Raw genomic sequence first — 27,014 nt, forward strand, 5'->3', positions numbered from 1 at the left:
CGCGCAATGCCTACTCAAAACAAAGGGTGGACGACGGTCACGGAGGGAATACGCATTTCTTCGTAAGTGACTGCTCAAGCTTGCGCAGAATTGAACAGAGCAAGAACATGCATTTAGAAACTTACGTCGCAAAAGAGTGATGGCAGTGTCGGCCTGTAGTATTCCCGTACAAATCTATGCAACCAAACTTTCCTCCTTTCTGAGTCAAATTTCCCGGGCGGAATAACGAAGTCTTTTGCCTTCCCTGACGATATTCGCGTTGCTAATGGCCCAACACATCGGCACCGAGAAGAAACATGAATCGACACCAATGCGACATTTGTTCGGAACGAGCAGCCAATTCTTACTTTGCTATTAGCGGGCGCCTACGATAAAGCCGGCACTGAAGCTCTGTGGCTCGGGAGTCGGCAGCCAGAAATGGCACCGCAGCGGCGGCGAGGCATCCGCGAGGCGACCCGGCGGCGGAGGCAGAAGAAAAATACCACGTGACTTTTCTGTTGGCCAATGGAGGGCGGCGCTGGCCCGGGGAACGACGCCGCCGACGCCCTGGCCAAGGGTGCCCACCAGCCAGTCACCCCTGTCTCCCGGGACGTCACAGCATTCGACGCTGCACGCCAGCAGCTCGCCAAAGTGGCCCTTGCCATTCACCTAGACCGCCGTGTGGTGAGTGGCCAGACCCCTCGGGTCCTCCCGGGGCGTCTGAGCAGGGACGTCCGCAGCCTGCTGCTCCGGCTGCGGCTGAATTGTGTTGACGTGGCAGCCCGACTGCACCGCCAAGGCCGCCGCTCCTCCCCCACCTGTGCCCACTGTCCCGAGCCTGAGACGCTGGAGCACCTGCTTTGCTCCTGCCCGGAGTTTGCGGCACACCGGGGAGTGCTGCAGACTTCGCACCAACGTCTTGGGCTGCCCCACCAGCGCCTGGAGAATCTGCTACACCCAGAAGGCCCCGACGGCACCCGCCGTGACGTCTTCCGCCTCCTGCTGGCCTACTTGGAGGCTACAGGACTTGCTCAGCGCCTATAGACAATAGTCTGCTGGACGTGCCATTGCTGCTGCTTCACGGAGATTCACGTCGAGGCTCCTCGCTCTTGTTGCTCGCCTACCTATCCTTTTATCACCCCCTTTCTCCTCTCTAATCTTTATATACCCCTCCTCCCCCTCCCCCCCGCACTGGGTTGTATGCAGGTGAGCCCCCAGCTGGGCTCAATAATATCCCCAGTGCATCTCCTTTCCTTTTCACTCGAACCACTTAGTAGTAGTAGTAGTAGAAAAAGAAAATACCAAAACACGTAGGAGGAAAGGAGCGCGGGTGAGGGCGAAAGGCGGCTAGATGATAGAATGGCGCTACCTTAGTAATTTTAGGGGTTTTAGGCCAAGCTCAGTGACATCCCCCTCTGGCAAGCGTCAGTTCATGTACACTTGGTGAGATAATTCGCAAGCATGTGACTTGCACGTCCTCATGAAGCACCAGTGAAAAAAGCTTCTCACATAACGGCTTGAAAAAAAACCTGTTTTGGTTTCGGTTTTGATTTCAACACAACGGCTACCGTCCTCTGTTGTAATGTTCTAAAACGAAATTAAAAACGATATTTTCAGGGCAAAAATATCACTGTCCTATAATATTGCGTAATATGTATTGTTTTACCTACAAGTTTTTATTCCAGTTCATCAACTTGAGAACCTCACGCGCTGCAGTTTATTTAGGTGGTAAATTCTGCCTAGTGAGAACACGGCGACAGCGATTACTGCATTCCACTTCTTCCAAGCTTGCGTCACTTGCTTTCCCACATTTGCAGATCTCTACGGCATCGAGCTGCGGTGTACTAGGGGAGAGAGAGAGAGACAAAGCTTTTATTGCCGCAAGGGCTAATTCTGGGGAGGGGTGGTGACCGAGGGAGGAAGGTCCCCGGTGACTTTGGCAGCCCGGGCGACCATGGCATCCATCTTGCACAGCCGAATCCGAGCTGCCTAACGCCTTCGCCCAGAAAGGTGCGTCGTCCAGAGCTCATCGCGTATCATCCCCATTTTGCGACGAAAATTTCTCCTAAGGAACTCCTCTTGTGAGCAGCGCCTCTGGCGGGGGCTGCTCATCAATTGAGTCGCAAGTTTTGTTTCTAAATTAATGAATCTTTACTACCTAAGAGAGTTTTATTTCTCCTATTTTTGCGCGTTTTTTATACAAACATCTTAAATAATTGTTGAGTTTGGTTAAAAAACTTTTAGGTGGCGCTGGCTGCAACAGGAGTTCTCCGAAGAACGCCGGCACTACATAGACGGCACTACTTACAGTTTGATCGGATTCGATTACGGGTAAGTGGAAAACGGTTGGCATGCTGCTGAGTACGTTTTTTTCGCCTTTAACGTGTGTAGCCAGGTTTAATGATCATGCGAATGATGACGTTCACGGCTGTTCACTTCGTCGAGCAAACGTTTTCCATGTCGGCGTCTAACACCTTGTCGCGGCGACGTGCTGTTTGGAACGCTGCTAGTGCGTCCGTTGTTACCATATCGACAATGAAGCACTGGTATTTGTTTATATTCTGTGCTTTGGATTCCGGGTCCTTACGAAAACGCGTCCTCAAGCCGTGTAGAACAAGAAGTGGGTTCATGATATCATGTACGTACACTTGCGATAGCATATCGATTCTCGGATGTTTGTGCTGTGGCCGTTGTGCGTGGAAATGAGAGTATTGCTAATGCTTCTTTATACCTTGACAGTGTTTCGCTTGTGCCGCTTTTATTCGGGTAACTGTACACCCTGAGGGGGGGGGGGTAATTAAAACTTTTAAGTAGACGCAGCTATCTAGGTTCCCAGCTAGGCTGAATGCGTGATGTTGGTTCTTTCATTCGGAATGAACCTGACAGATATTAGTTGGGACGTATTGCGGCGCGCTTCAGCGTTCCAGATTGTCTCAATTAGCGCAATTTCTGTAAAAGATATGACAGAAACGAAACCTCGATGAAATCGAAGCAGCTGATTTATAAGTGCCGAGAATGACCGTATTAAATGTGGAGGAATCTTTTCGAAATTGAGGGTAAGAAAAACAAACAAACATAGGGAAGCGGAAGGAGAGGGTTTATCGATACCATTGGTGGTCGTCGTTGTACCGATTCCCGTCTAGAAAAGTCGCGAGGAAAACAAAACGAATACACGGGAGCATCTTAGCTGTGCTCAGTGGGGACCGCTCTATTTTATTCCATCGTATTACGAGCGCTTTGGAAAGACAACGGAGTGGATTGCACTGATTATAATAGCTCTCTTACGCAATTGGCGTGCGTTACTCGCCGATGGTCTTGCGAATTTTAGGTAATTTTAGGCCGCATTAGGTAAGCATGTCGATGCATATGAGGGAAAAAACACTGCTTCTCTCTCGCTGGTGTCTAAAACGCATTGGCCGTTCCGAACTGATTTCTTTGTTCCGAGAATCAGTGTATATCTTTTGCCTTGAGGTTTGACAAGTCCCAAATTTGTCTACAGCGTCGCGCTGTCTTTCTGACCCAGCTGTTCATTTAGCGGCGCCGAAATAACTACCTTCTGCTTTCAAAGTTAATTTTATAAAACCAACGATTTCGGAATAATTCTTCTCCGGCGACGGAAGGGGCGTTTGCAGCAGCCAAAGCGGGACAGCAAGAACTGTACGTGCTGCCCGGAATCTCATCAGACGGGCGCTACTCGCGCCTGCAGCGTCTTGCGCGAGGCAGGTAGGAATTACGGTGCCTGGAATCGATGCAACGTAACCGCTTGTTACTCGCACATACGACGATCGACCTCGCTGTTCCGACAGCACGCGCAGCTTCTTCGCCTGTAAGCACCACGCGTCGGTTTGCGACTTTCACGTCGTGTAAGCGTGGTTAGAGGAGGAGGCGATGCAGAGGTCACGGTGTGCGCATGGACCTCTGGTGTCAACAAATATCGGCGGGCCGGTGGCATTTCCCGCAGATGTCGGGTTGCGGTTTGCGGCGTGGTGTCTGTGTATGAGTCTGTGACGGTTTGCGTTGGAGGCAGTCAAGCTAGTCCTACACGTTTCCCTTTATTTTCTCGGTCCCTATGAAGAAGGAGTCATAGCAGTCGGTCTCAGACTGTTGGGGTGGGGGGGGGGAGGGGGGCATTTCGTCCCCGCACGGATCAGCCCTCTCAAGAACAGTTCACGCCGATCTTGGGCTATATTGCAAGCAGTTGGATTGCACCGGCATATTGCTTGCGCTTCGCCTTTCAGAAAAAGACGGCTCTCTTTGAGCATTCGCCACACAACGTGTTTTCCTCTCATGACGTTTGCAAGAGGCGCAGAAGTTGGGTGTCATTTTGCAATGTTCGCAAACAGCACAATCCCGGTTTGAAGAAGATATTAATGAGGGGAGGGGTTAGGACGCGGGGAGGAAGATAAGTAGCGCCACTAAGGGTTCAGTTTTCATTTTTCGTTAGTTCCTCCCCACACTGCGCTATTATCCGTATTACATCCAATAGCTAGGGTTTCGTGGATTGTTCACGTGCGTAGGCATAACTCAGGTCCAGTCGCGTCTCGTGCCCCACTCGAGGCCAAGCCGCGCATTCCATCCGCCGAGAAAATGAACCCTCCTCTGTGTGCGGGCTGATATTAGCACGCAGCCGCCATCACAGTCGCACGCTATTCAAGCTTTACGTCACATAATTATATGAGCATTTTAAGTACATTAGTTATCAACAGGCACAGTACAACAGGACGTTGGCGCCGTCTCGTGGGTGCTTCCCAAACTACTCGGCAGTACTCGGCAGCATGCCGAGCAGATAATTCTGGGGTACTTACGCAGAGACGCTCACGGGATATGCTCACGAAGTGTTACCTAGTGATCTGCGCAAATACCTGCTCTAATTCTCTATTGAAACATAGTTCGTTAGATTTTATTTACGCCCATCTCTTCGTGACCAGCTATCACAATACGCCGAGTGCGTCGCGTGAAGGACATGGTGGTTGATATTTAGTTGTATGTCCACGTGGGGAAGACATCGCTCTTTTTTTTAACGTAGTGCCGATGGATTCTAATGGTAGTCGGCGGGGAGGATAGCAATGTGGAGCGCTTACTTCCTCAGTGGTAACCCATGGATGAATCCAGGATTTCCGTCATAAGCGGCTACGATTTTCCGACCAACCTAGTGGAAAACGCCTGGCATAGCTCCGGTTATAAACGTCCAGTCTGGTTTCTGTATTCGCTGTTTATCAGGTAATCCTCTTCCTGTGTTGTAACCTTGTGAGCCATTCTGAGCAGCGGAAATCAAAGAGTATTTTGTTCACGACTACTAATATCAATGTCGAGTTCTTTTCACCTGCACTACTTAGGTTTTTTAGAGCCATCACGGCATTCTGTCACTCCCTTCAGCAAACGACTTTATAATGAGGGTAAGGCCCACTTGTTTTGAAGTGCGTATTTTGGTACCTATGGTGAACTGCTGCCTCACCTGTTTCCTTCTTTATTGAGCTCTAATTATAACTGCGCTCGAGCAGAACTGAAAAGATTTTTTGCACCTGCCGCTTTTTTCCCATCGCCTGGGCGATTAAGAAAGTGCGGTAGCCGAACAGGGCTACCGCACCTTTTAACTGAAATATAACTAGTCGTTGGCAATATAGACAGCTCAGTCCGATGGAGCAACTGTTGAAAGTGATTCATGTATAAGAAGAAAGGTGCGTTCGATCACAACACTTGTCACCTGTCCTAGCGCTGTTTATCGCAGCTTGTGTTCCTATAGGCCAGGCGCTAAGCAGGACAGCAAACACAGCTTTTCTGCATACTGCACACCAAATCTTCCGCACTTAATTTGGCTTTGTCCATTATTCGACCGTAATCTCCACCAGCTTTTATCTCCAAGTCCCGCCCCTGCGATTGAACAGGAACATGTTAGTCGGGTGCGTGACAATCCCACCACACTAGAGGCAGTCACCCAGTACGCCCTTGAAAACGGTTTTTACAAATTGGTGTAAAGGTCCGATCGACTTTCCCGTTCTGTCTACAGTGTGAACTGCCTGCAGCGTGCACTGTCTTTAGTGCGAACCGCATTGTCTCCAGTGTGAACTCTAATTTTGGTGCCACTGGCTGACTTTAATGTGTTAATTTTGTGATTAGGACCCCAAGACTGCAACTGTGTTCATTGCGCGAGTTGTGACCTTCCCATTTTCCCCTCATCCTTGCCTCCCCCAGGGCCCCCATGGCCTCTCTTTCAATAAAGTGTTTAACTCACTCACTCACCTGAGCAGATACACGAACGATGGTAAAGAAGCGCTCAAATTATATCTACTGCAAAGTTCTTACGACGGATACTGTAACACAAAACAATTTAAAGCTCCTTCATCTAACCACAAAGATGGTTAAAACGCTAAGCTTTCTTCAGCCGCAAACCGAGTCGAATCAAAGTTCAATGTTGTGACGGAGTCGGTCGTGGTCGTCTGAGTTTGGACTTTGATGATGATTGTGCCGTTAAAGCGTTTGGACCTACCCACTTGGTGGGGTTGGCCAAGGATAAAGTGTCGACTGTGCACCTGCTCTTGGTGTGCCTTTGTGGAAACTCATTGTTTAAGTTCGCTTCTCTGGAGTGAGTTTCAGACGTAGCGATTTGGATTTGGACATTGTTTTTCCACCAGAGAAGGCGCGTTTCAACCATCTTTCACTTCACTAACGATGATTATCATTGTGAGCGAATGTTGGCTTTCGTGCGGTGTGTTTTCACGTATGGTCGCCACCAGGAAGGCAAAGAAAACTTCGCTTTAAAAATATACAAGCGAGCTCTTTGTTGATGCCGTGCGTAGTATTATAAGCAACGTTCTATCCGGGAATTTCGTTAATGTCAGCTGTCAATTTTCAATTCAATTTAATCGAAACATAACTGCATTATTTTTTTTTGAAGGCCCTTGTGTTAGCTCATAAGTGCGGTTGGCCCAAGAAGGAACCAACGTGCGTTAACACTTCTTTTTTGGCGAATTTATTATGTCAGACAAAGTTTTGTTTCAAGCAGTTGCACTAACATTTACAAGTAGGCAGCGCTAAAGATAAATAAAAATTGCCACAGTTTCAACTACTGGTGCAGGGCTGGAGAAACAGCAGAGCTGGCGGACACCGTCCCGTCGTCGGAGACGCGGCTGTTGCACCTCACATGGATTTCCGGACTTGTCGCTGAATGTTCTCGATGACTGGCAGGCCCGACTCGTTCTGTCCGCAGGCTTTCACATCTCTCCCAATGTGGACCGCGTTAGGACGCGCTAAAACCCGTAACAACTAGCTTCGCGAACTCGGCGTGTGTTGCTCGAACTCGGCTTCCGTGCTCCCCACTGCAGGCGCGAGCGCACGTGAACTGGCACGGAGAACAGCATGCGGGAGATTGCGCCACGACCGCTGGGTAGGTCTCGAAGGTCGAGCTGGCCGACGCTGGCCGCTCCTCACGAGGCGCACGCTCACGTACGCTCGGTATTTTTTCTTGGTATGTTTTTCTGGTAACGCGCGACGACGGAACTTAAGCTTAAACAGCTCGGTTGTTAAAATGCTTAGAAATCCGAATTGCAGTGGTGGACTTTTTTATTAGGTTTACGTTTGGTTGACGGATGCAGCGACGTTTGACAGTGTGGTTCTGTAGTTTGCTGCAGTATTCAGACGCTTGTGAAACTTTCTTGCTTTGAGGAGTTTTATGCAGTTTTCCTCATTTGTACCCCCCCCCCCCCAAAAAAAAAAAAAAAAAAAAAATCCAGCACTGTCAATACGGCGAAATTCAGCTTTGTGCATAGCAATTATTGCTGTAGCGAACGCCGTGTAGTAGGACGCGGCTGCGACGCACGTCGCCCTAGGAATGCGTGAGAGAAACTGCTTTTTTGTGCGCAAAATACGAAGCCACCATAGCCACGGGACGACGGCGTGGCCGGTGGTGGCGCTTCCACGGCAAAGCAGCCGCCTCTTTGGGTGTCGCAAGCTCGGAATAGGCACCATTTTCATGATCAGTGGACTTTCGGGTATATAATAAACGTTTCTGAAAGACTTCCCGTTGTGCGATCGGCGGTATGTCCATGTTATGCAGCGCCTTCTTTTGTCGGCGTTTTATGTGCATGCGGAGCGGAAGGCTCGTATGGGCATGCCTGAGTGGAGTGGGTCGGGTCGACCAGTGAGGAAGTGGAGAGGGTGAAGGGGAATAGGCGATTGTGATGCGTTTAGAGGAGGGAGGGGGGATCAAGATGAGATAGGTTGTAGGGATAAGGGTAGGAGAGAAATTGGGTAGCGAGACAAGGTGAATGGAGGAGTAGGGGATGCAAACAAGGGTAGCGGAAGACGGTGGTGTCGAGGAAGGAGCAGAAGTTGGGGAAAGACTGCAAGAGTAACGGGATGGACTGGTCTCGGTAAGGACTGAATTGGAGGGGCAGGAGTAGGGCGGGAAGGGGAAAGCCGGGTAGTATACTTTTGTCCCTAGCAAGCCGGTTCACAACCATGGAGTACTTGCGGTGATCACATATTTGACAGAAACTACTGGTAATGACACATACGACAGCAACTTAGGGTGTTATTAAGCAACTCGAAGGAAACCATTAATCTGTCCAGGGGGCCATGGAAAGAATCATTGTGGGGGTAACACTTCGAAATAAGAAAACAGTAACTTGTCTTAGGGAAGAAATCGGAGTAGAGGGCGCTCCCGTTCAAATTAGGCAAAAGTTGTATGTGCATTGCGGATGACGTACAACCGGCGAACTGGCCGTTTAAGGCTATGGTTGCCAAGTGGCGGCAAACAAAATAGTGGAAGACAACGAACTAGGGGACGGATGGATAAAAGTTTTAGGGGCGAAGCTCCTTAAGGCGTGGGTCTGTCCATCCTCGACGTATGTATGTAGCCACCTCTAGTTTAGTTCTTGGATTGTTTACTAGATGGTGTGGCTACCTCTAGTTTAGTTCTTGGATTGTTTACTAGATGGCGGTACTTGTATATGATGAAAAGATGCGCTTGGATTGTTTACTAGATGGCGTGGCTACCTCTAGTTTAGTTCTTGGATTGTTTACTAGATGACGGGGAGCGTTGTAATAAAATCCGTTCGCTGTTGGCGCGCGCTCGGAGTCGCCCGATGGATAAGGCTGCAGATGTGCGAGCCCGCGAGGCAGAAGCTCTCCGTGAAGCTGCGCGACGCCGCCGCCAAGATCCTGCCGTACGAGAGCGGGAGGCCGAAGCGTGTCGTCTGGCTGCGCGACGACGCCGCCAAGATCCCAGCGTTCGAGAACGAGAGGCCCAAGCGTCACGGCAGCGGCGCGAGGACCCTGCCGTACGCGAAGCGGCACGGCTGCGGCGCGAAGAGGATCTCCAAAACGTCAGAGAACGGGAAGCGGCGAGAAAGCGCGCGTATTGGCAGGCAGACCCCGATGCAGTGAGAGCTCGTGAGGCGTCTGCAAAACGCATCAGGCGAGCTCAGCCCCAAGATGCCGACGTGCGGTTTAATTAAGCGAGACTTTCTAGACGTTACGTTCGGACACAGATGTAGTGGGCGAACTTTCACTGAAGAGTCACGGTTTTACCGATGATTTCCCCTCAGAAGCTTCCCCCACTCATCATCATTCACCCCGTGGATATGCTGTGAATTTTTTTGTCAATACATGCATAAACGATGGTGGGTTATTAGTAATGGGGTGTGGGGGCAACACCCTGGCTCTTTGCGACCTCCTTGGAAGGAACAAATGAAATTCTGGTGTAATGAGCTGACTCAGCAAACTTGACAGGAGTGACTGGAACTCTTTCGTGGAGTCATTCGTCCTGCATTGAACATCAACTGGCTTATTATAACACAGGTAGACGATCGGAGGAAAGATTGTGGATGAATAAAGTTAGGAGTGAAAGTTATGGAGAAGGTGAGGTTCCTAAAGAAGAATGTGAAAAGCGAGGAATGTTGAGAGTACAGGTGGTCCTCCCTAGCTAGGAGAAGCAAGCAAGAGCCCTGTCAAAATATCACGGCACAGAACGGTGCAATGCAAACACGGTTCCTACTTAAACAGCGGGTAAAGAAGAAAATAACATAAAGTAGGACAGTCCAAAGAAGACATTGGCCAAGGGCACCGTGGCAGCAAACAGTTATCTTACGTCACGGCGGGACAGACGGTCGTTCGCTTGCTGTCTGATGGTCGCTGCCGGTGGCGTCTTGGGCTTGGTGGCTGACGGCACCGTAATTGACTCGCCGCTGCCGACCGCCCCGCTGACAACCACCGCGAGCGGTATTACCGCTGACCTTTTGTAGGGTGCATTACCACCGCCACGACCTTTCTACAATCAGTTCATTTGTGATATTCGCTAATAGATTGCGCTGGTATACAGCTCGCGCAGTAGTTTGAACGTTTGGTGAGCTCTCAGTCCATGACGGAGAGTTCCTACAAGGGCCAACGGAAACGAGTTGGAGGGGGAGGGGAAGAGCGAGGCGAAAAGAGGATAAAAATTGTTTAATTGTCAGTGGTGGTCACGGCACTAGGACAGACGGATCGAGAGGTGAATGAAGAAGGCACGATTCCCATCTGCTCTCAATACATGGGCTTCTATGGGAGTGAAAGAGGCCGCACCATGTTTGTGTGCTAGGAAAAAAACTGGTTCTTCGAAGTTTTCTGAAGTAATCACAGAGACATAGTCAGTAAGATCACACAAAAAATGGCGCAACCTGCACCAGTGGTGCAAGGCTGGAGAAACAGCAGAGGTGGCGGCCCCTTTCCCTTTGCGGGAGACATGGCTGTTGCATCACCATCATCATCAACATCCTATTTAGGTCCACTGCAGGACGAAGACCTCTCCCATCGACCTCCAACCGCCCCTGTCCCGCGCCACTCGAGTCCATTCTTTGCCTCCAAATTTCCTTATTTCGTCCCTCCATCGAGTAATTGGCATTCCTATTTTTCTAGACCCGTCTTTCGGTGTCCTCTCTGTCACCCTGGTAGTCCACCGATTGCTATTTCGCTTACTTTCGTGGCCGGTCCAAGTCCATTTCTTTTAGTGCGAGAACTTTTGCAGCAGCTACGGCAGTTTGACATCGGCGTCGGCGTCGTAACCGAGCGAACGAAGACAGAAAGAAAGCGGCGGAGGGATGTGTGGAGAAAGCGTGAGGAGTGAGGCAGTACACTGAGACGTTGCCCGGCGGCAACGTATGGCGAAAGTGTGTGTGTGTGTCTTTGTGAGAGGGGGGGGGGTCAGTGAGACACGCTGGGCGGTGGCGACGCGCTGCGAGATGATGCCATAGCAGCGCGTGCCATCGTGCGCTCGGCTATGATGCGCGTTCACTCCCTGAGACGCAGTTCGCGCCGCCGACGCGGAGGCGTACCATCGCTGCCATCAAGAGAACCCATGAGTGGGTGCTGCCTCAGAGCACTGCAGCACTCAGGAGTGACTGCTGAACAACGAGTCAGGCAACAGGTGGATGGTGCTTCGCGTCCTCCCCGTTGCACGGCTCATCGGAAACACGTTACATTTGCGCGGGACGTTCGAACGCGATTTACAACAACATGCTCTGCGGCGGCGACGCGCTGCGAGATAGCGGCAGACTAGCGTGCGCCGCCATGAGTTCGCTGATCACGCGATCCTTTCCTGAGACGCAGCAGCTATGCGCCGTGACTGAGAAAACTGCAGTTCGCGCTGCGCACAAATTACGAATTATGAATTATAGTAATCGTCAGCCGTTTTTTTTTATTTGAACTATGGTATATTCTACTCAACTCTGTTCTCTAATCCAGGAAGCTGTTTTTCTGCCTCTAAGTGTTGCTCCGATCATTATACGTTCCATGGCCCTCTGAACCGACCTATGTTTGCTTTCAGGTTGTTTAGTGAGGCGTTAAGTTTCCGCACCATATGTCATCACCCCACATATATTTCGGAACTTGCCGCTGAACGTTCTCCATCACTGGGAGGCCCGGATCGTTTCGTCCGCAGGCTTTCACATCTCTCCCAAAGTGGACCGCTTTAGTATGCCCCGCGGCAAAGTACAAAGTTAGTCCCCGCGCTATGAACCCAAAGGAAATGCAGTGCGCCCGAAATACGATGATAGGTCAATCAATAAGGCAATAAAGAAAAAAAAAAGCGGTTATAGCTCTATCGAATAGAGGCCGGTTTTATAACGCGAGGGACCCAGTTGCGATTACGACGACGAGAAGCGTTTATTTTTTTCTTTCCATTTGGCTGCGCATGTTATTGTTCCCCACCACTGCTAGCCCGTACCCCTCGGGCCTTCGGGACGGTGCAGTAGTTCGGCTGCCGGTTTCACGGCGTAAAGGTCCCGAGTTCGATGATGGGGCCTCCCTAACCACACTTTGTTTTGAGGCTTGGTGGTTTCTCAGTCTACCACGGACGGATTACTGCCTGCCTAAACAACTGTGCTGTTAAAACGAGAAAAATACATGCCTGTGCATTTTATGACCATATACGTGGTGTATATATAATAGCTCCAAACATTTTTCACTTCCAAAGCACCGTAGAAACCCAGTAAAATTGTAATCTCAAAGATAATTTGTCGGTGATGAACCTGGCACCAAGGAAGTGGAATAGTTCAAGCCAGCCTCGAAGTCGGCGACATTCTGTTTTCAGGTCAGTGCAGGACGGGCACTGCCGGTGCGGTGCAGAACTTCTGTTAAATGTGAGCATAGGCTACCGTTCAGTTCTAAGCTGAACTAAAAAGGCTTCATCAGCATTATTTATCGAAATAATGCTCAGAATTGATCCAAGAGAGCATTTTTCAATAGTGAAATAATACTGGAAGTGAAAGCTTGTATCGCTGGGTCTCGAACGAAGAATGTGAGCGTGAAAACCGCGTCGCCACCCGCTAGGCCATAGAGGCGTTTTCGTTCTTTATTGCCTTTCTTCGACGTAAAAAAAAAACAGAAGAGAACAAGACACCGCTAAATAGACGTGGCAGAACATTGGGTAGAGCATTGGGTTTCCTTCGTAGGAATGTTTAAGATTTGTATTTAGCATCTAAGGATCTGCTGTGCAAGGCAAGCGAAAGATCCATCGCGGAATATGCGTGCACGGCATGGAATATGCCGACAATCCGTGACAAACGGAAACTAGAGAGGGTAGAAAATTAAGCTGCCCGCTTTGTTTCAGGCAAACGGAGTGTGGTATTTACTGCAACGGGAGCGAAAGAAAGAACAGTGGCTGCCTGTAGGGGATAAGGTCCCTAAAATTACCAAGGTAACGCCAACTGCTGCCTCCTTCTTCGCTGCCCTCCTCTTTTTTCTTTCCCCTCACCCGCGGCGCCGCGGTCCCTTTAACTCCGCGGCGGTACCGCCATTTTTGTTGGCTGCTTCAGAGCAGACGCCCTCGCAACGCTTCGGACCATTCGGTGCAGTTTGCTCCTGTTTTCGTGCCGCAATAGCTCTTTGGTAGCATTTATAGGATTTCTAGAGCCCCGTTTTACCAACACGCACTGAGTGAGGGTGTTTTGCTTTATATTTTTGTCTACAAAGGGGATATTTACGGGGTGGATGCCGCTGGCGCATACGCACAGCGCGGTTTTTGTTTACTGTGCGGCATGCTGTAACATCTGAGGATAGCTCCTGAATGCCAAAGAATCTAGCGTGGACATTTCAAACTGCTCTGTTACGGTACTTCCGTTCTTGCATTCGCGTGACTGTGGTCGTGCAATCACTGCACAGAGGGCTTGCGCACGGTTCGCGGCAGTACACAGAGCGCTTCATTCGCAAATGCCGCCTTTCGAGCGCTGCGCTGGCGTCCTTGCATTCGCCTTTCTTGCGATGGTTGTGAATCATTAGCGGCGTTGACTCTGCGCCCGCTTTTACTAACGACCTACATCCTACCTTAATTCCGCGCAGTTTAGAGTGCTTTGCCGTTTTTGTAGAAATGTTTCTTTCACCTTCATGTCGTTATAGGCTGCTTGATGTTATAGGCTGCTTCTCGCTGCTGTGTAACGCAGCGAGGAGAGAACGAATGTAACGCGAAAAGCCAAACGTTGGTTATCAGTATTACCTGCAATTGAAATTAAGCTGGGCGTGGTGTTCCTTAGCGGTGAAAAAGCAGTACTTTAAGGAGTAGACTCCAGTATTTTCACAACTGATTAACCCCCCTTTTGGCCCGACATTGTCCAGGAATTATGGCTCGCCTTTTTCAAAATTGTATTGAAAGTGATCATTATGGGACAAATAAAAAAAATCCATCGAGTCACGGCACCCTCTACGCATGTGGGCAACAACGTGCTTTACATTACGCGATTTTTCTTCCTTCTTTAAACTTCGGCCCATTTTAAGACGTAAAGACGTGACTATATTAGGAATTTGGTTATGCTGAGCGAAGCACATTTCTGGAAGAGGTGATTCATGTCGGGATTTCAAAATGGGATATATGAAAATGACACGCGAAATACCACAGGACAGGCGCAAACTCACAACTGCTTAATTTTACCGAGAAATCTCCCAGAAATGCTCTTGAGCATCCACAGAAACGTATTTTAAAGAATACGTAAAATTAGCAGCACAGTATAAGCAACGACTATCGAAAAATGTCATTTATTTTCGGAAAGGTACGGGAAGAATTCGATCACACAGGCGCTTGCGGGTGTAAAATACGTCACCGGTAATGTATGAGCGATAGCGCACGGGTCGTGTGCAGTGTAATTGTTTTTTTTTCTTCTCTCTATAAGGACCCAGCGCAATTTAACAAGGGTGTGGCAAATGCACGGCTATGCACAGGTCTTGTGGCTTCTTACCCGTTTCGTGTGTGAACCTTTTATCCTTTAAATAACTACCACGCCACCTTCAAAAAGCACCCTTTGCCGTTTCTGAAACGGCGGACGACCGCACTCATCAAAAAATCACGCCATATCCACGGAATGAATGATGATAAGTGAGGCGAAGCTCGAGAGGGGGAGATCACCGGTAACCGTAACTATCCCGTGAAAGTTCGCCCATTACATCATTAAGAAAGACGTAAGACTGTGTGCGTACATTGTACAAATCAACTTTTATTTTCGGAGTCAATGCTCCCAGGCCCAGACGTGGTGAAAGACCCCGCGCCATCGAGGACTACCCCGCACCTCGACCACAATTTGTCACGTAGGATGGGACACAACGGTAAAGAACTTTTATTTAGGGCGAACTTGTGCCCGAACAAGACGAGAGGAAACGAGCAAAGGTCCTTGCGTCTCGTTCGATCTCCGAGAACGACTGCCTGCGTTCGTGGCGTGATCTCTTGCGTGATCTCCCCCTCGCAGTGCACGTGCGCTCGCGCCTCCGTTGGCGAACACAGACAAGCTCGCGCTCCCGGTGCCGAGTTTGCGCTGCCGGATGCAGCCGGTTCTTGCGCGTGCAACGCGGCCCACTTTGCGACATCTCCGAAAGCATGCGGCGGTCACGTACCACGAGACACAAGGGATGGGCAGACCCATGGCTTTAGGAGCTTCGCCCCTAATAAGAAAAGTGCGATGTGTCGAAGCAATGTTTATAACACGTTCCACACGTATAATACGTTTCACCACGCCGAAGATGTTTCGTGGAATTCAAACAGTGCATTAACCCGCAACGGCCGCTAATTATTCCGTCTCTAGAGGAAAGGCGCTATACATTACCTCGTAACACATCACCGGGGGCGAGCTCGCGCCGCCTCGGCATACGTCACCCCCACTCCCCCCCCCCCCCTCTTACACGTTCGCCATTAATTCCTCCTCCGCTTTCCTGCTCGCCCTATCTTGTGTACCTTCAGTGTCCTCTTCGTTCGCTTAATAAATTGCTTTTTTTATTAGAGCTGCGCTCTAATAGATAAATGAACAAACAAATAAATAATTAAAGCTGCCAAGCGTCAGTCACGCTTGGATTTGCTATTTGTTCATTGCATACGTGTAGTCGGCGGTTGTACAGAACCCGTACTTGTTTCATTTCTTTTTTGCCTGGATTGGCGTCGTACAACACAATGTCAACCATTCAGGTTCCTATAATAACAACTCCGCTGAACTTTTAGTTGGCAATTACATTTGTGAACTTCAATGACGCTTAATACACTCAGTAGTGTAAAAATATCGTCACCATACTCTTGTTTGGCGTACACTTGAGTTTGCAGACATCTTCTGCAAAGTAAGATGCCACGGGCCTAACGTTCACTTCGCTGTTTTTACGGCCGTTGAGATTCGCCATATAACATGGACACTTCGCCATATAACATAAACACCAATCGAAAGAATACATCGTATCTCACTTAAGATGTTTTTTATCTGCTTTAAATAGGTTTCTGCTGTCAAACGTACCCCAAGTAGGTGCGGGCCCCTGCGTTATATAGCTTGTCAATACGCTACCCGGCCCTCACGGTATTGGCAGCGGAATGTCGCGACCAAGTAGAACGAAAGACAAGGGGTGGGCATTCCATTTTGATCTGGGCACGATCCCCGCCCTCCATGGGGAATTTAAAAGCTTAAATAAAGGTGGTGAGAAGCTGCACACCGCAGAATAACCCATTTTAAACACAGCATTCTTAATGAATACAACAATGAATGATATGATTAATTCATTAATGAATACAATGAAATGATGAATGCCTTCATTAATGAAAACAATGCGGAAAATTGACATGAATGAACAATTTTTTTTTTAAATTTCACAGGACTTCAAAAACGGGAAACATAAGCTTTTTCTTGTGTGAGTGCGTGAGGAACTCTTCGTGATGTGTTAGTTTTCACAGTGTCGGCTGCATGGAAAGTGGCTATATTGCCCCATTAGAACAGTGTCATATGGCGAAGCTCGTATCGATTCACCCTTTTCGTTTGTGATGTATCTCTTCCGCTCGGTTTTTTGGTCAAGTACGTGTATGATGCCTTCGCTTTATAATCCAGTACTCTTTCTCAATCTTCCACGCGGTAGGTTCCGTTTCCTCCCGCAGGGATGGCAATAGCAAATTGTAAATTTACCTGGCCCCAGCGGGAACATCCTAATCGTAATCGTCCTGCCCCTCCAGGCTAGCGGCCCCAAGCAGTATGAGCAGGCAAAAGGCCGACGTGGACATCGAAGGCGAGGCCGGCCGGAAGGAGGCGCACAAGGCCCGGGAGAAGAGGCGCAGGGAAGAAATTAAGGAGAGCCTGGCCGCCCTGCAGGAAGCCGTGCCGCCTCTGCGTGGAATGCGCGCCTCACAAGAGCACATACTGCGGGCGGCCTCCCATTACATCCTCTCCATTGAGCGCAGGGTGACAGTGCGCAGACGCATGGTCAAGCAGCTCAAGCTGGAAAACAAACGTCTCGAGCAGGAGATCCGCGAGTTGGAGGAGGCCAGGGCTGCCAGCGGTGCCGGTGACCCGGACGGCGACCAGGACTGCGACGCCATCAAGAGTGGCTTCGCCCCCAAGGGGCGCTGATTCAGAAGTGTCCAGTGACGCTAAGGAATCGTGACGACTTCGGAAGAACCGTGACTGAGGACCGCCGCCCTGAAAAGCCTACTTCGGTCCTTATCAGTGTTTTTTTTTAATAAATACTCTTTGGAGCAGTTGGCGTATCATGCTTTATATCCCCCACCCCCCTTCTTCTTAAGAGGCGGCTGCTTCACTGTTGAATCTGATTTTTTTGGAGACCTGAATTTGAGCCCTCCGTGTTTGACTCTTCAATGTCACGCTGTAGAATTCTGAGGATATAAGCTTCCTCAGGTGGAGGCCTGAAGTGCCCCGTTCTGCTAAAAACTGCCGTCGTCGTCGTCATCGTTGTTGTCCGGTCAAGAAAACGGCCACAGCCATAAATAGCAAATAAATCTTAGAAAATCGGAGACCTTTGCGACTAAGATGTGAAGAGCGACGAAACAACGGAGCTGGTGGTCTGTGCTTTTCGTAGGTCTGCCCATCTTAACGGTAGGTCGGACACTGATCCCGCGGAGCGCACGCCGTCTCTCTCAACTAGGAGAACACCTGCACGTCAAAGCTTACGTCATCAGAAGGCGCAAGCACTCCCCAACGCGCGCCTAGCTTCCATCTGTGCCGCGGTGAACACTCCCCACACCTGCTCGTTGGCTCCTTGCCTCCTCGCCACTTCCCCTCTCATTTTTTTGCGTAGCATTTTCCCCCTCTCCACTTTGCTGCCCCGAGTTTTGAGCGACGCCAGGAACGGGTGAAACTCAAGCTGTACAAAACGCCCTCACGTGCCTGGGAAATCCGGCCGCACTCTTGGTTGGCCTTCGGCTTCTATGAAGCCAGTGTGGGAACAGCATGGAAAGCGATTGTGGAAAAAATAGCTGCAGTGCAGGCTATAGTCGACATCGGCAGCAGGCTCGCCGACAATGCCAGCCAAGAGAAAGGTTTTTGATAAACAGTATGCAAATTTGGCATCGCACTTTCAGTGAACATGCCTTATCCGATGGTATATTGTTGCGTATAGCTGATAAAGACCGGCGGACGTACTGTACAGGCTATTTCTTTTCTCCAGGTTCCCATCGCTTCAGTACGAGGGCAGTGGCTCGAAAATATGTCCCGAATATAACTGCGGTCTTCACCATATGTTATAATAAATATGGTGAGGAGCGCAACAATACTATAATAATAATAATAATAATAATAATAATAATAATAATAATAATAATAATAATAATAATAATAATAATAATAAACAATACATTTCAATAAAGACGACAAGTGCAACTTGTGCTAAACTAGGCCGACTTCTATCGTATATTGTGGGCATGCACAGATTATAGGACCGCGCTAATAGGAACAGAACAACTACAAGACATCAATAGAGTCCTGGGAAGCGGCACTGTTCACCTCGGACCTCTCCAGTCAGCGAGAACTGCTGGAAATAGCCAAGCTAGGGGCTTTCGCCACTGGAGTCCTGGAAATAGGATTCCACCCTTGACTCCACCCCATCCTCTTCTAACTTTGTGAATAAAGTTAACCACCACCACCACCTTGGAGCAATGGAGGCCGCTGGGCGTAGCTGTGAATCGGAGACACACATCCGTGTCATCCGAATGCCGAAGGGAAAACCTAGGGCCTAGAGGCTCCTGGCCGCTACGTACGAGTATAGGAGAGACTCTCTCCTTTTCACTCATTTTGAGCACGGTGAAGGAATATGAAAGGTGGCTCAACTGCGCCCGCCCAAGCATACCGGTTTAGCGTGCGCTTCGAGCAGTTTCCGATGGATGGCGCTCGCGCATGGGGAACATCGGTTCAGCACAACACATAAGGCCCAACGCTGTGAATACTCGCTCTGTTAAGCAATATAAGCTCGTAAAATAATCTACGCGTGCAGCATTTCACGGCGTTTATAAATTTTAGTAACGTTTTTCTGTGCGCCAGCGTGTAAGTACTTGTCTTGAGTGGCTTTGGCGATTTCGGGAGCCGACGCAACTATTATAGCAGCCGGCCGGCGTGATTCTAGTGATGTCTACCTCTTCTAGTTACTTTGAAATTTGACAGCGGGAACCCCCTGTGGCTAATGAAAAAGCCTGTAGCGTAATTAACAACACCTCGACACTAGTGGACGGCACCTCTCACAAGTGTTTACTTCGCTCCATGTATATAAAACAGCCTATTTCTTCACTGATTGACTTCGGCCGAAAGCAAATCAGGCGTCTATTTCCTAGTTAATGATAGTTTCAATTGGTCGCGTCTGCATTCTACCCTTCAGTAAAGCAATGTAGGCACGAAATTCGTAGAACGAGTTTTCTTGTCGAGGAGCAATTTTACGGTTTGTCACTTCTTGGGCGGTGCTTTTTGATGAACGTGTGTTTACGATGGCTGCGTCGTAGTTATGGAATAGCTGATTGCACCCGCTTCGTATAGCTAATAAATAGCTAATTGTACCCGCTTTCTATAGGCAGCCTACAGGCACTCTTTGAGAGCAAGCAAAACTAGTCTCTCGCCTCCCTCACCCCCCCCCCCTCCCCAAATAAAAAAAAGCAGATCTGTTTCATAGAACTGTGCAGCATAATGGTAAAGCGCAAACGTGATTCTGTGTGTCGCACCACAAAATAACCGCGCGTCTTTTCCTACACACCATGATTAAAGCTGCAAATAATTTCTAGGTAGCTCGTACTGCCATACAACAAAGAAAATGGCCAAAGTTGAAAGGGGCACTTCACAATCTCAAGCAAAAAAACTTGCACTTGACAATTTAATTGAACAAAGTCACACACTGACATGAAATAGTAACAAAATGAAAACATCTGAACAAAATTCGACACAGGCAAGTAATAATAACACAATGACAACAGCCGCTTCCATCGCTGCTCGGTTAGACAAGCTTTGCAAGCTTCCTGAGCTCCTGAGTTCTGCATTTCATTTGATTTTTCTTTTGCTTGCAGAGCTGCCTCATGCGCATTGATAAGTAATTGTGCAGGAGGCTGGCCATAACTTTCTCTTTGTGCTCCGTACAAGGAAACTGGAATGTGTATGTCTCCAGTATACTTTCCAATGCAAGCTCGTATGCATTTCTGCACGTTGCGTGCTCCTGAAATGCGGACTCTGCTGCCCGCAACAACATAAATGTGGCCCGTTTAGGGTGCAATAAGCCGCCTTTGCTTTTGCAGTCTACAAGGGCACTTTCAACTTGCTGGTGCACTCGAGTTTCCTCCACGAGACTCTTTCGACACTTCAAACATGTTGTGTTTGAACAAACATGTTGACTTCATCCACGTGCTTGAGAAGAGCTCGGACTTCTTCCTTAGTGGCCAGAGAACTGCTGTACTGCAGCATTGTCAAGGGAATAGACTGGCCCATCAGAACAACATTAGCCTTCATTTCTTCATCAATGTCGACGATCCTTGGGTTGGCAAACGTCGTAATTGCACGTGTTCCCGAAGGTTTTCCTGACGAGAAACAATCACGTTTCTTCGCGCGTTTCATTTGAGAAAATACAACGCTCTTCACACCGTCAAGCTCAAGTTTATGGCGCCCCCATGAATCAGAAGGCAGAAATGACTGTGGTATTTCGCCACACAAGCTTTCGAACGGCGAACAACGAGCTTCATCTGGTCCTGACTGCGTTTTCGGAGGTTCCATGTCGATGCCTGCCTGGGCTGCAGACGTCTCATCGCAACTCATGTGACAGTTCAGCGGGTCACAAAAGCTGCCTTTCAGCGGGCCGCTTCCGAGTCGTTGATCTCTTCGAGAGGTAGGGCGGGCAGTCTGGAAATATCGCGGGAACAGCGTCACACGTCAGCGATGCTCGTCATGGCACGCTCATCAGTACATTGCCGTTGTACTGAGCAGTCCATGTCTTTGTCACGAGATGAGGCTCGAAATGTCTCTCGCAAACACTGTCTGTTGCTTGTAGCGGGCGATCTTTCCTCGGTATGGCATCCTCCCTGTTCTGTGGTATGGCATGTCGCCAGAGCTTGAGTCGCTCGTCGTCTTTCGGGGCAGAAAACAACGAGTACTTCTCCTGACACGACTTGTAGCCGGTTGTGCAACGCGGGACGAAGCACTTTTTCGCCATCAGAGGTTCACAAAACGATTCATACCGCAAGAAACCGTGCAAACGCTACACATGTATACGTGTTCACCACATAAACCTGCGCGAAGGATGGTCCCTGAACACACAGCGCCGCCTCTCGGAGGATGGGCGAAACGCACGCAAATTGTCGGCGCGCAGTACGGCGAGGCGCCGCTGTTCACACACCTCTCTGCCTCCACCGTGGTTTTGAGCGTGAATAATGTTCATTGTTGTAATTCTTCTCACACCTTCTTCGTCGGCCTTTATAATGGGCGTGCAGGCTTCACTTACAACGCTGCGTGAAGACAAGAATACAGCAACGTTGAACTTCGGTAACCACGGTTACGGGCAAGCCCCTTGGCCACGCCCAGCGTGAGCCTTTCGCTGGTCTTGTTCAGCGCTTGCCTGGCGCTTGCTGCGGTGCGCACGTGGTCGGCAGCTGGCAGTGAACGTATTCTGGAGTCTGCAGTTTTCAGTAATTTACGTGGACGTCTCTGTTCGCAAATTTATAGGCTGTAAAAAGGGTTCCATTCGTTAGACACCGGAGCAGCGTTCGCAGCGCTAACAAACCAAGGAATACCAAAGACCTGTGTAAAACTCCGAGACAATATATATATGAGAAATGTACGGGCAGGGTAATCCTTCACAAGCAGAGCGAAACGTTCCCGATCCAAAGGGAGATAGCATCTCACAGGGAAATCCCATCACACCAAAATTGTTCACAGCATGTCTGGGGGGAAGGGGGGTATTCAGGAAGCTTGACAGGGAAAATCCGGGTTTGTGGATAAACTGGGAATACTTGAATAATCTAAGGTTTGCAGACGGCATAGTCTTACCCGGTGAATCGGCAGAGCTGCAAAAATTACCGAGGATCTGCAGTGAGAAAGCTTCGCGGTGGTTTTAAAGATAAATATGAGTAAATCTAAAGTACCGATAAACAGGCATGCTGAAAGCGCCCTCTTCAGCATAGGTACCGAAATACTGGAACAAGTAGGAGAATATAACTACCTTGGCCGGATGGTCACTGCTGATTCCAACCACAAGAAAGAAATCCGGCGCAGAATAGGAATGGGTTGGGGCGCACTCGGCAAACACTCACAAATAACGAAAACTAAGCTACCTCTATACCTAAAAAGAAAGCTAGATATTTAACCAATGCGTAGAAACGGTATATATATATATTGACATATGGAGAAGGAACTTGGCGCTTCAAAAAACATCTGTAAAGCAGATTCAGGTCGGCGCAACGAGTCATGGAGCGAATAATGGTAAGAGTAACACCCAGGGACAGGAAAAGAGCATCGTGGATCACGGAACAAACTCGAGTAGAAGATATCATTGCTGAAATTTGTAAGAAGAACTGAACTTGGGCTGGCCATGTTGTGAGACGAAGTGACAACACGTGGACCACGAGGGTGACAGAGCGGATACTAAGACACGAAACTAGACGGGGAAGGCCATTAACTGCATGGAGAGGTGAAATAAGAAAACTCCCGAGGCAAAGAGTGCGCCAGTGCAGCGCAGGACAGGAGCGGGTGTAGGTCAATGGGAGAGGCGTCCGTCCTTCATGCAGTGGACCGAAATTTCGGTTTATTATTTTTAGTTTACTTTGCATTTTTACATAGCAAAAAATATGCAGGGAGAGGGGACAGAAAGCTGATGCTATATCAGCTTGGCTGGGTCCCATCCCCCCTTACAAGGCATGCAGTGAGCTAGGGCAGAGTGCAGCTCTTAATGGAATGAAAAGCACTTTGCACAGTAGAGTAACAGACTGTGTAACGTTACTGAAAACAGCACTACGTTGTTGCTGTTGTTGCTGCTGCTGTTGTTGAATATGCTGTTGTTTTTGATGATGATGACCTCTTTTAACGTAAAGGGGAGCTGCGATGCCGAGCTGTTCTTTCTTGTTCATTTGTGTGGGGTGCGTGCGCTTTGATCACGAGCGGCGTGTGTCGGTCCTCCTCCAATGCGCCTCCTAGCGCTGAACCTCTCGTAAAGCGTGAACAGCATGACGCGTTTTTGCACGCGATGCGGGCGCGCCGGCGTTGCGCGTGCAATTTTTGGACGCCCGCTTCGACAATTCCGCGCGGGCCCTGAATCTTCTGCCTCGCTCAGAAAATGACGCGCGTCGCTAGCGGCACTGTGAGGAGCTTGACGACTTGCGCCAATGGGAGGCGCGCGCCTCAGGGCGGCAGTTTCGAAGCGCTCAAGCAGCCGGCTGGCTCTGCCATAGATGTTTAGGCTAACCACCACGGCAGATATTGCATGGACACTTTTAAATGCAGAGCATTTCTTTAACTCACGATGTCACCCGGCGTTGCCGGCGTTGGCGGGCCTCGGCGTCCGCAACAGCCGTTCCAGGTGCGCCCTCTCCCCCACTCCTCCTCTCCCGCATCACGCTACCCTCCTCGCTCTCAACAACAGGTCCGCACCCGTCCCCCTACACGATATAAAAAAATAATACTTACCGGCGCCTGGTTTCGATCCCACGACCCTGCGGGCGGAACGCAAGGTACATGGTGCTCTACCCACTGCGCCACAAAGCCGACACAGAATGGAAGGCTACGAACGCCGCTTATATCCTTGACTCATTCAAACTACGTCAAGAAGCTGCTGATACAACGCATTCACTACCTGTGGGCGGAACGCGAGGTACATGGTGCTCTTCCCACTGCGCCACAAAACCGACACAGAATGAAAGGCTACGAACGCGCCTTATATACTTGACTCATTCAAACTGCGTCAAGAAGCTGCTGATACAACGCATTCACTACCACCAACTCCCCAAACACTAAACGTTAACGCAATACACCCACCCCCTATGCGACGCATTTACTCGAGTCCCCCTCGCGGGGAGATGGGCCCTTTTTTACTAGCGGCACGGGTCATGTTTCATAGTACCGTTTTCGCCCCCATTATAAGCTCTTATACCGCTCAAGCAACTTCGTGCGTGCCTTGAGCGGCATTTTAAATAGCGCTTAGAAGCGGTCGCTCGTAAGGTCCCTGAATTTTAGGGACCTTAGTCGCTCGCGCTCCCGACATCACTTCGCGGCCGCCGCCGGCCGCGCCGCGCGCAGCGTGCGGGTGGTTCCGTGGCAGCGTCAGCGCGCCTGTGATAAAACGCCCCTTGCCGTTCACGCTTAACACCAGGAGGCATTCTCCTGCGCCCGTCGCTTCCGCTTGGCATATCCGCGGCCGGTTATACAAATGCGCCCTTGTGCTTGACGTAAGTAGACAAAAAAAAAAAATGGCGCTCTTTGTTTCTTCATGCTTTTTACAGCAGAGATGTTTAAGCCTGAGCTCGGTTCGGTGGCGTCAGCCAAAAAGTACCAAGAAAAAGAACACTTGCGAGAGGCGTCCTGGGCCTTAGAAAAAAAATTCCGAGCACACGTGAGCGTGAGCGTCCGGCGCCGTCCAGGCTCACGCGTGGGCTTGTGCCACGTGAGGACCTCCCGCCTACGTCGTCGTCGTCCTCGGCGCGGCGGTCGCGTGGCACGCCAGTCACCCCCCCCCCCCCCCCCTCCTTCCCCGTAGAGCCGGGTGCCATTGTGCTGCCCACGTTAAGTTTTTGGTCAGTTGAGCTTGGAAATTCCTGGCGGGGTTGTTAAGATGAGAAAGCCCCGGGTGGGTCGGAAGGAGCCGACGTAAACGGGCTTTACTCGGTGAACGGTGACGATGCTTTGGCGGCCAATAATGATGCAGAGGGTGACTGTTCTGGGTTCCCGCTCGCCGAACAAGGAACGCGCATGGCTTGCTTTTTCTGCTCCCTCTCTCCTGGGATACGCTGTCAGTGTGGGGAGAAGTTAGGCCGACCCCCAGCTCTGCTTTTTCTCCAGCCTTGCACCACAAGGGAAGCTGCACCACTATTTTTGGTGTTTTTAAAGACGAATTCTTGGGCTACTTAAACACAGAAATTTTGGTCTGTCTGTCTCTCTGTCCGTCTGTCTGTCTGTGACACCCGGCCAAAGTAAAACAAGGCCTGCGCAATAGTCTTCTCATATTCACTGCTAAATCTACCCGTCTAAGTCCGGTGTAATGTTCATACTGGTCAACATTGTTGAAGAAGAACAAGTGGTCACGCAAATATAAGACAGCAAATTAATACAGAAGGGATATTTGCAGTGTTCCTTTATAAAAATCATACATGCTTGATTTTTGCGAAATTAAATACTTCATCAACTGCAGAAAAAAAAATCACTCCGCCTTCGCCTGCTGTCGCCCGCGCCACTATAGCTTCTGGTGCGATTTTAAGAAATGATCCGGCAACAGTTACGGGAGGTTCCACTGGATAGGTTCCACGTTCTGCATGGAACGCACGTGGAGTAGGGCAACGTGGTTCTATCGACATTGAAGTATGGCGCCTCGATTCACGCTCGTCTCCGCTGTACCGCAGCGTTGGCATCGAGGCACCCGGCCTGGAGCAGTGGAACGCGGTAAATTTAAAATGATTTAAGCAAACCTTTAGCGTATTTACCTTGGGAGGAGCGCGACGCAAAATGAACAACATGAGAGTTGAGCGGAAACGTGAAGGGAGGCATTTACTTGGCAAAAGTCGATATAGACTATCGTCTTTTGTCGACATTTGCAACGAAAGGAGCAGATACGCGGCCAGTTTTTTTCAGGCGTTTTTTTTAAGCGGAGATTGGTTAAAAAACAGCTCTAGGCGTTTCTTTCACCAGTGTCGGTTGTTTATTATAGCTATGGAGCAGCTGAATATAAACGTACTAGCTTTTATTTTGCCAGGCACCCGCGCAATCACTTTTTTCTTCCTGATTATCTTTGTTGTGACGGCATTTCTTTTTGATAAGGTGATTAACAATGCCTTAGGCTTCATAAGGCAGATGTCTTGATTAATCCTCCGTGTGGTAGATTTGATTTCCTCAGGCAGCAGGAACCATATTAACCATGCAGGGAGCCCACACGTTGAAAGTCATTATTGTGCCACTTTTCCCAGGGTCCTTCGGAAAATGAGCGGCGGCAGCAACATGACGACACCCAAGAATGCCCCGGAGCGTCGACGCCGGGTGAGCTGCACGGACAGCTTTGCTGCTCTGCACGAAGCCGTTCCGTCTCTGCGGGGAGCCGAGGCTTCGCCAACTGAAATAATGAAGGCGAGCGCCAGCTATATCCGGGACCTGACACGCCAGATTCAACACCTTAAGCGGGAGAACGAGCGGTTGGAGGAGCAAATCCTGGCGACCGGAGTAGCGAGCAGTGCATTGGGGAGCGGCTGCCTGGTCGGCGACGACTGCAAGCCGGGCTCGGCCGTTGGGGGTGATTCTTCTTAAGTGGTTCCCGGCGACTCTGAGGATCCGCAAGAGTCTTTGTAAAATCGCTTGTCGTGTGCCAGTGGCATTAAATGAATTGTAGGCATACGATTTGGCTTGCCTGTAATAAAAAAGGAACGTTTTTGACCAGATAACATAGCATGCTTCATTCCTTGCCTTCTGCATGTGAACAGGTGGCAGGCGTACTGCAGAATCATCGCTTATTTAGGGCCTTTCTGAGTTTTCGCCGCTTGGTGTTTGACCCGTCAATACCATGCTTTATATTTCAATGCTCTAGGTGGTACTGATTAGCGAGGCACGCATGCGGACTGCCATGGGCTGCGATGGGCATTGCCAAGTATTTGAGGCGTCTTTTTTTTC

At 49.6% G+C, this 27,014-nt stretch overlaps 1 protein-coding gene across 1 annotated transcript; it reads left to right on the forward strand.

Moving 5' to 3' along the window:
• Positions 1-2,247: 2,247 nt before the first annotated feature.
• On the forward strand, positions 2,248-26,776 carry LOC144163225 (protein max-like). The gene is made up of 2 exons (XM_077694087.1): positions 2,248-2,310; positions 26,321-26,776. Exon 2 carries the CDS (start codon positions 26,334-26,336, stop codon positions 26,652-26,654), a length of 321 nt encoding a protein of 106 aa, XP_077550213.1. The 5' UTR covers positions 2,248-2,310; positions 26,321-26,333; the 3' UTR covers positions 26,655-26,776.
• Positions 26,777-27,014: the final 238 nt, after the last annotated feature.

The sequence above is a fragment of the Haemaphysalis longicornis genome, unplaced genomic scaffold (genome assembly GCF_048455015.1).
Source record: "Haemaphysalis longicornis isolate Haplotype H1 unplaced genomic scaffold, Haemaphysalis longicornis Haplotype H1 scaffold_1, whole genome shotgun sequence".
NCBI lineage: Eukaryota > Metazoa > Arthropoda > Arachnida > Ixodida > Ixodidae > Haemaphysalis > Haemaphysalis longicornis.

Bases quoted from the DNA above. Each gene is read 5' to 3' on its own strand.
- LOC144163225 (XM_077694087.1), top strand. From the start codon at position 26,334: ATGAGCGGCGGCAGCAACATGACGACACCCAAGAATGCCCCGGAGCGT.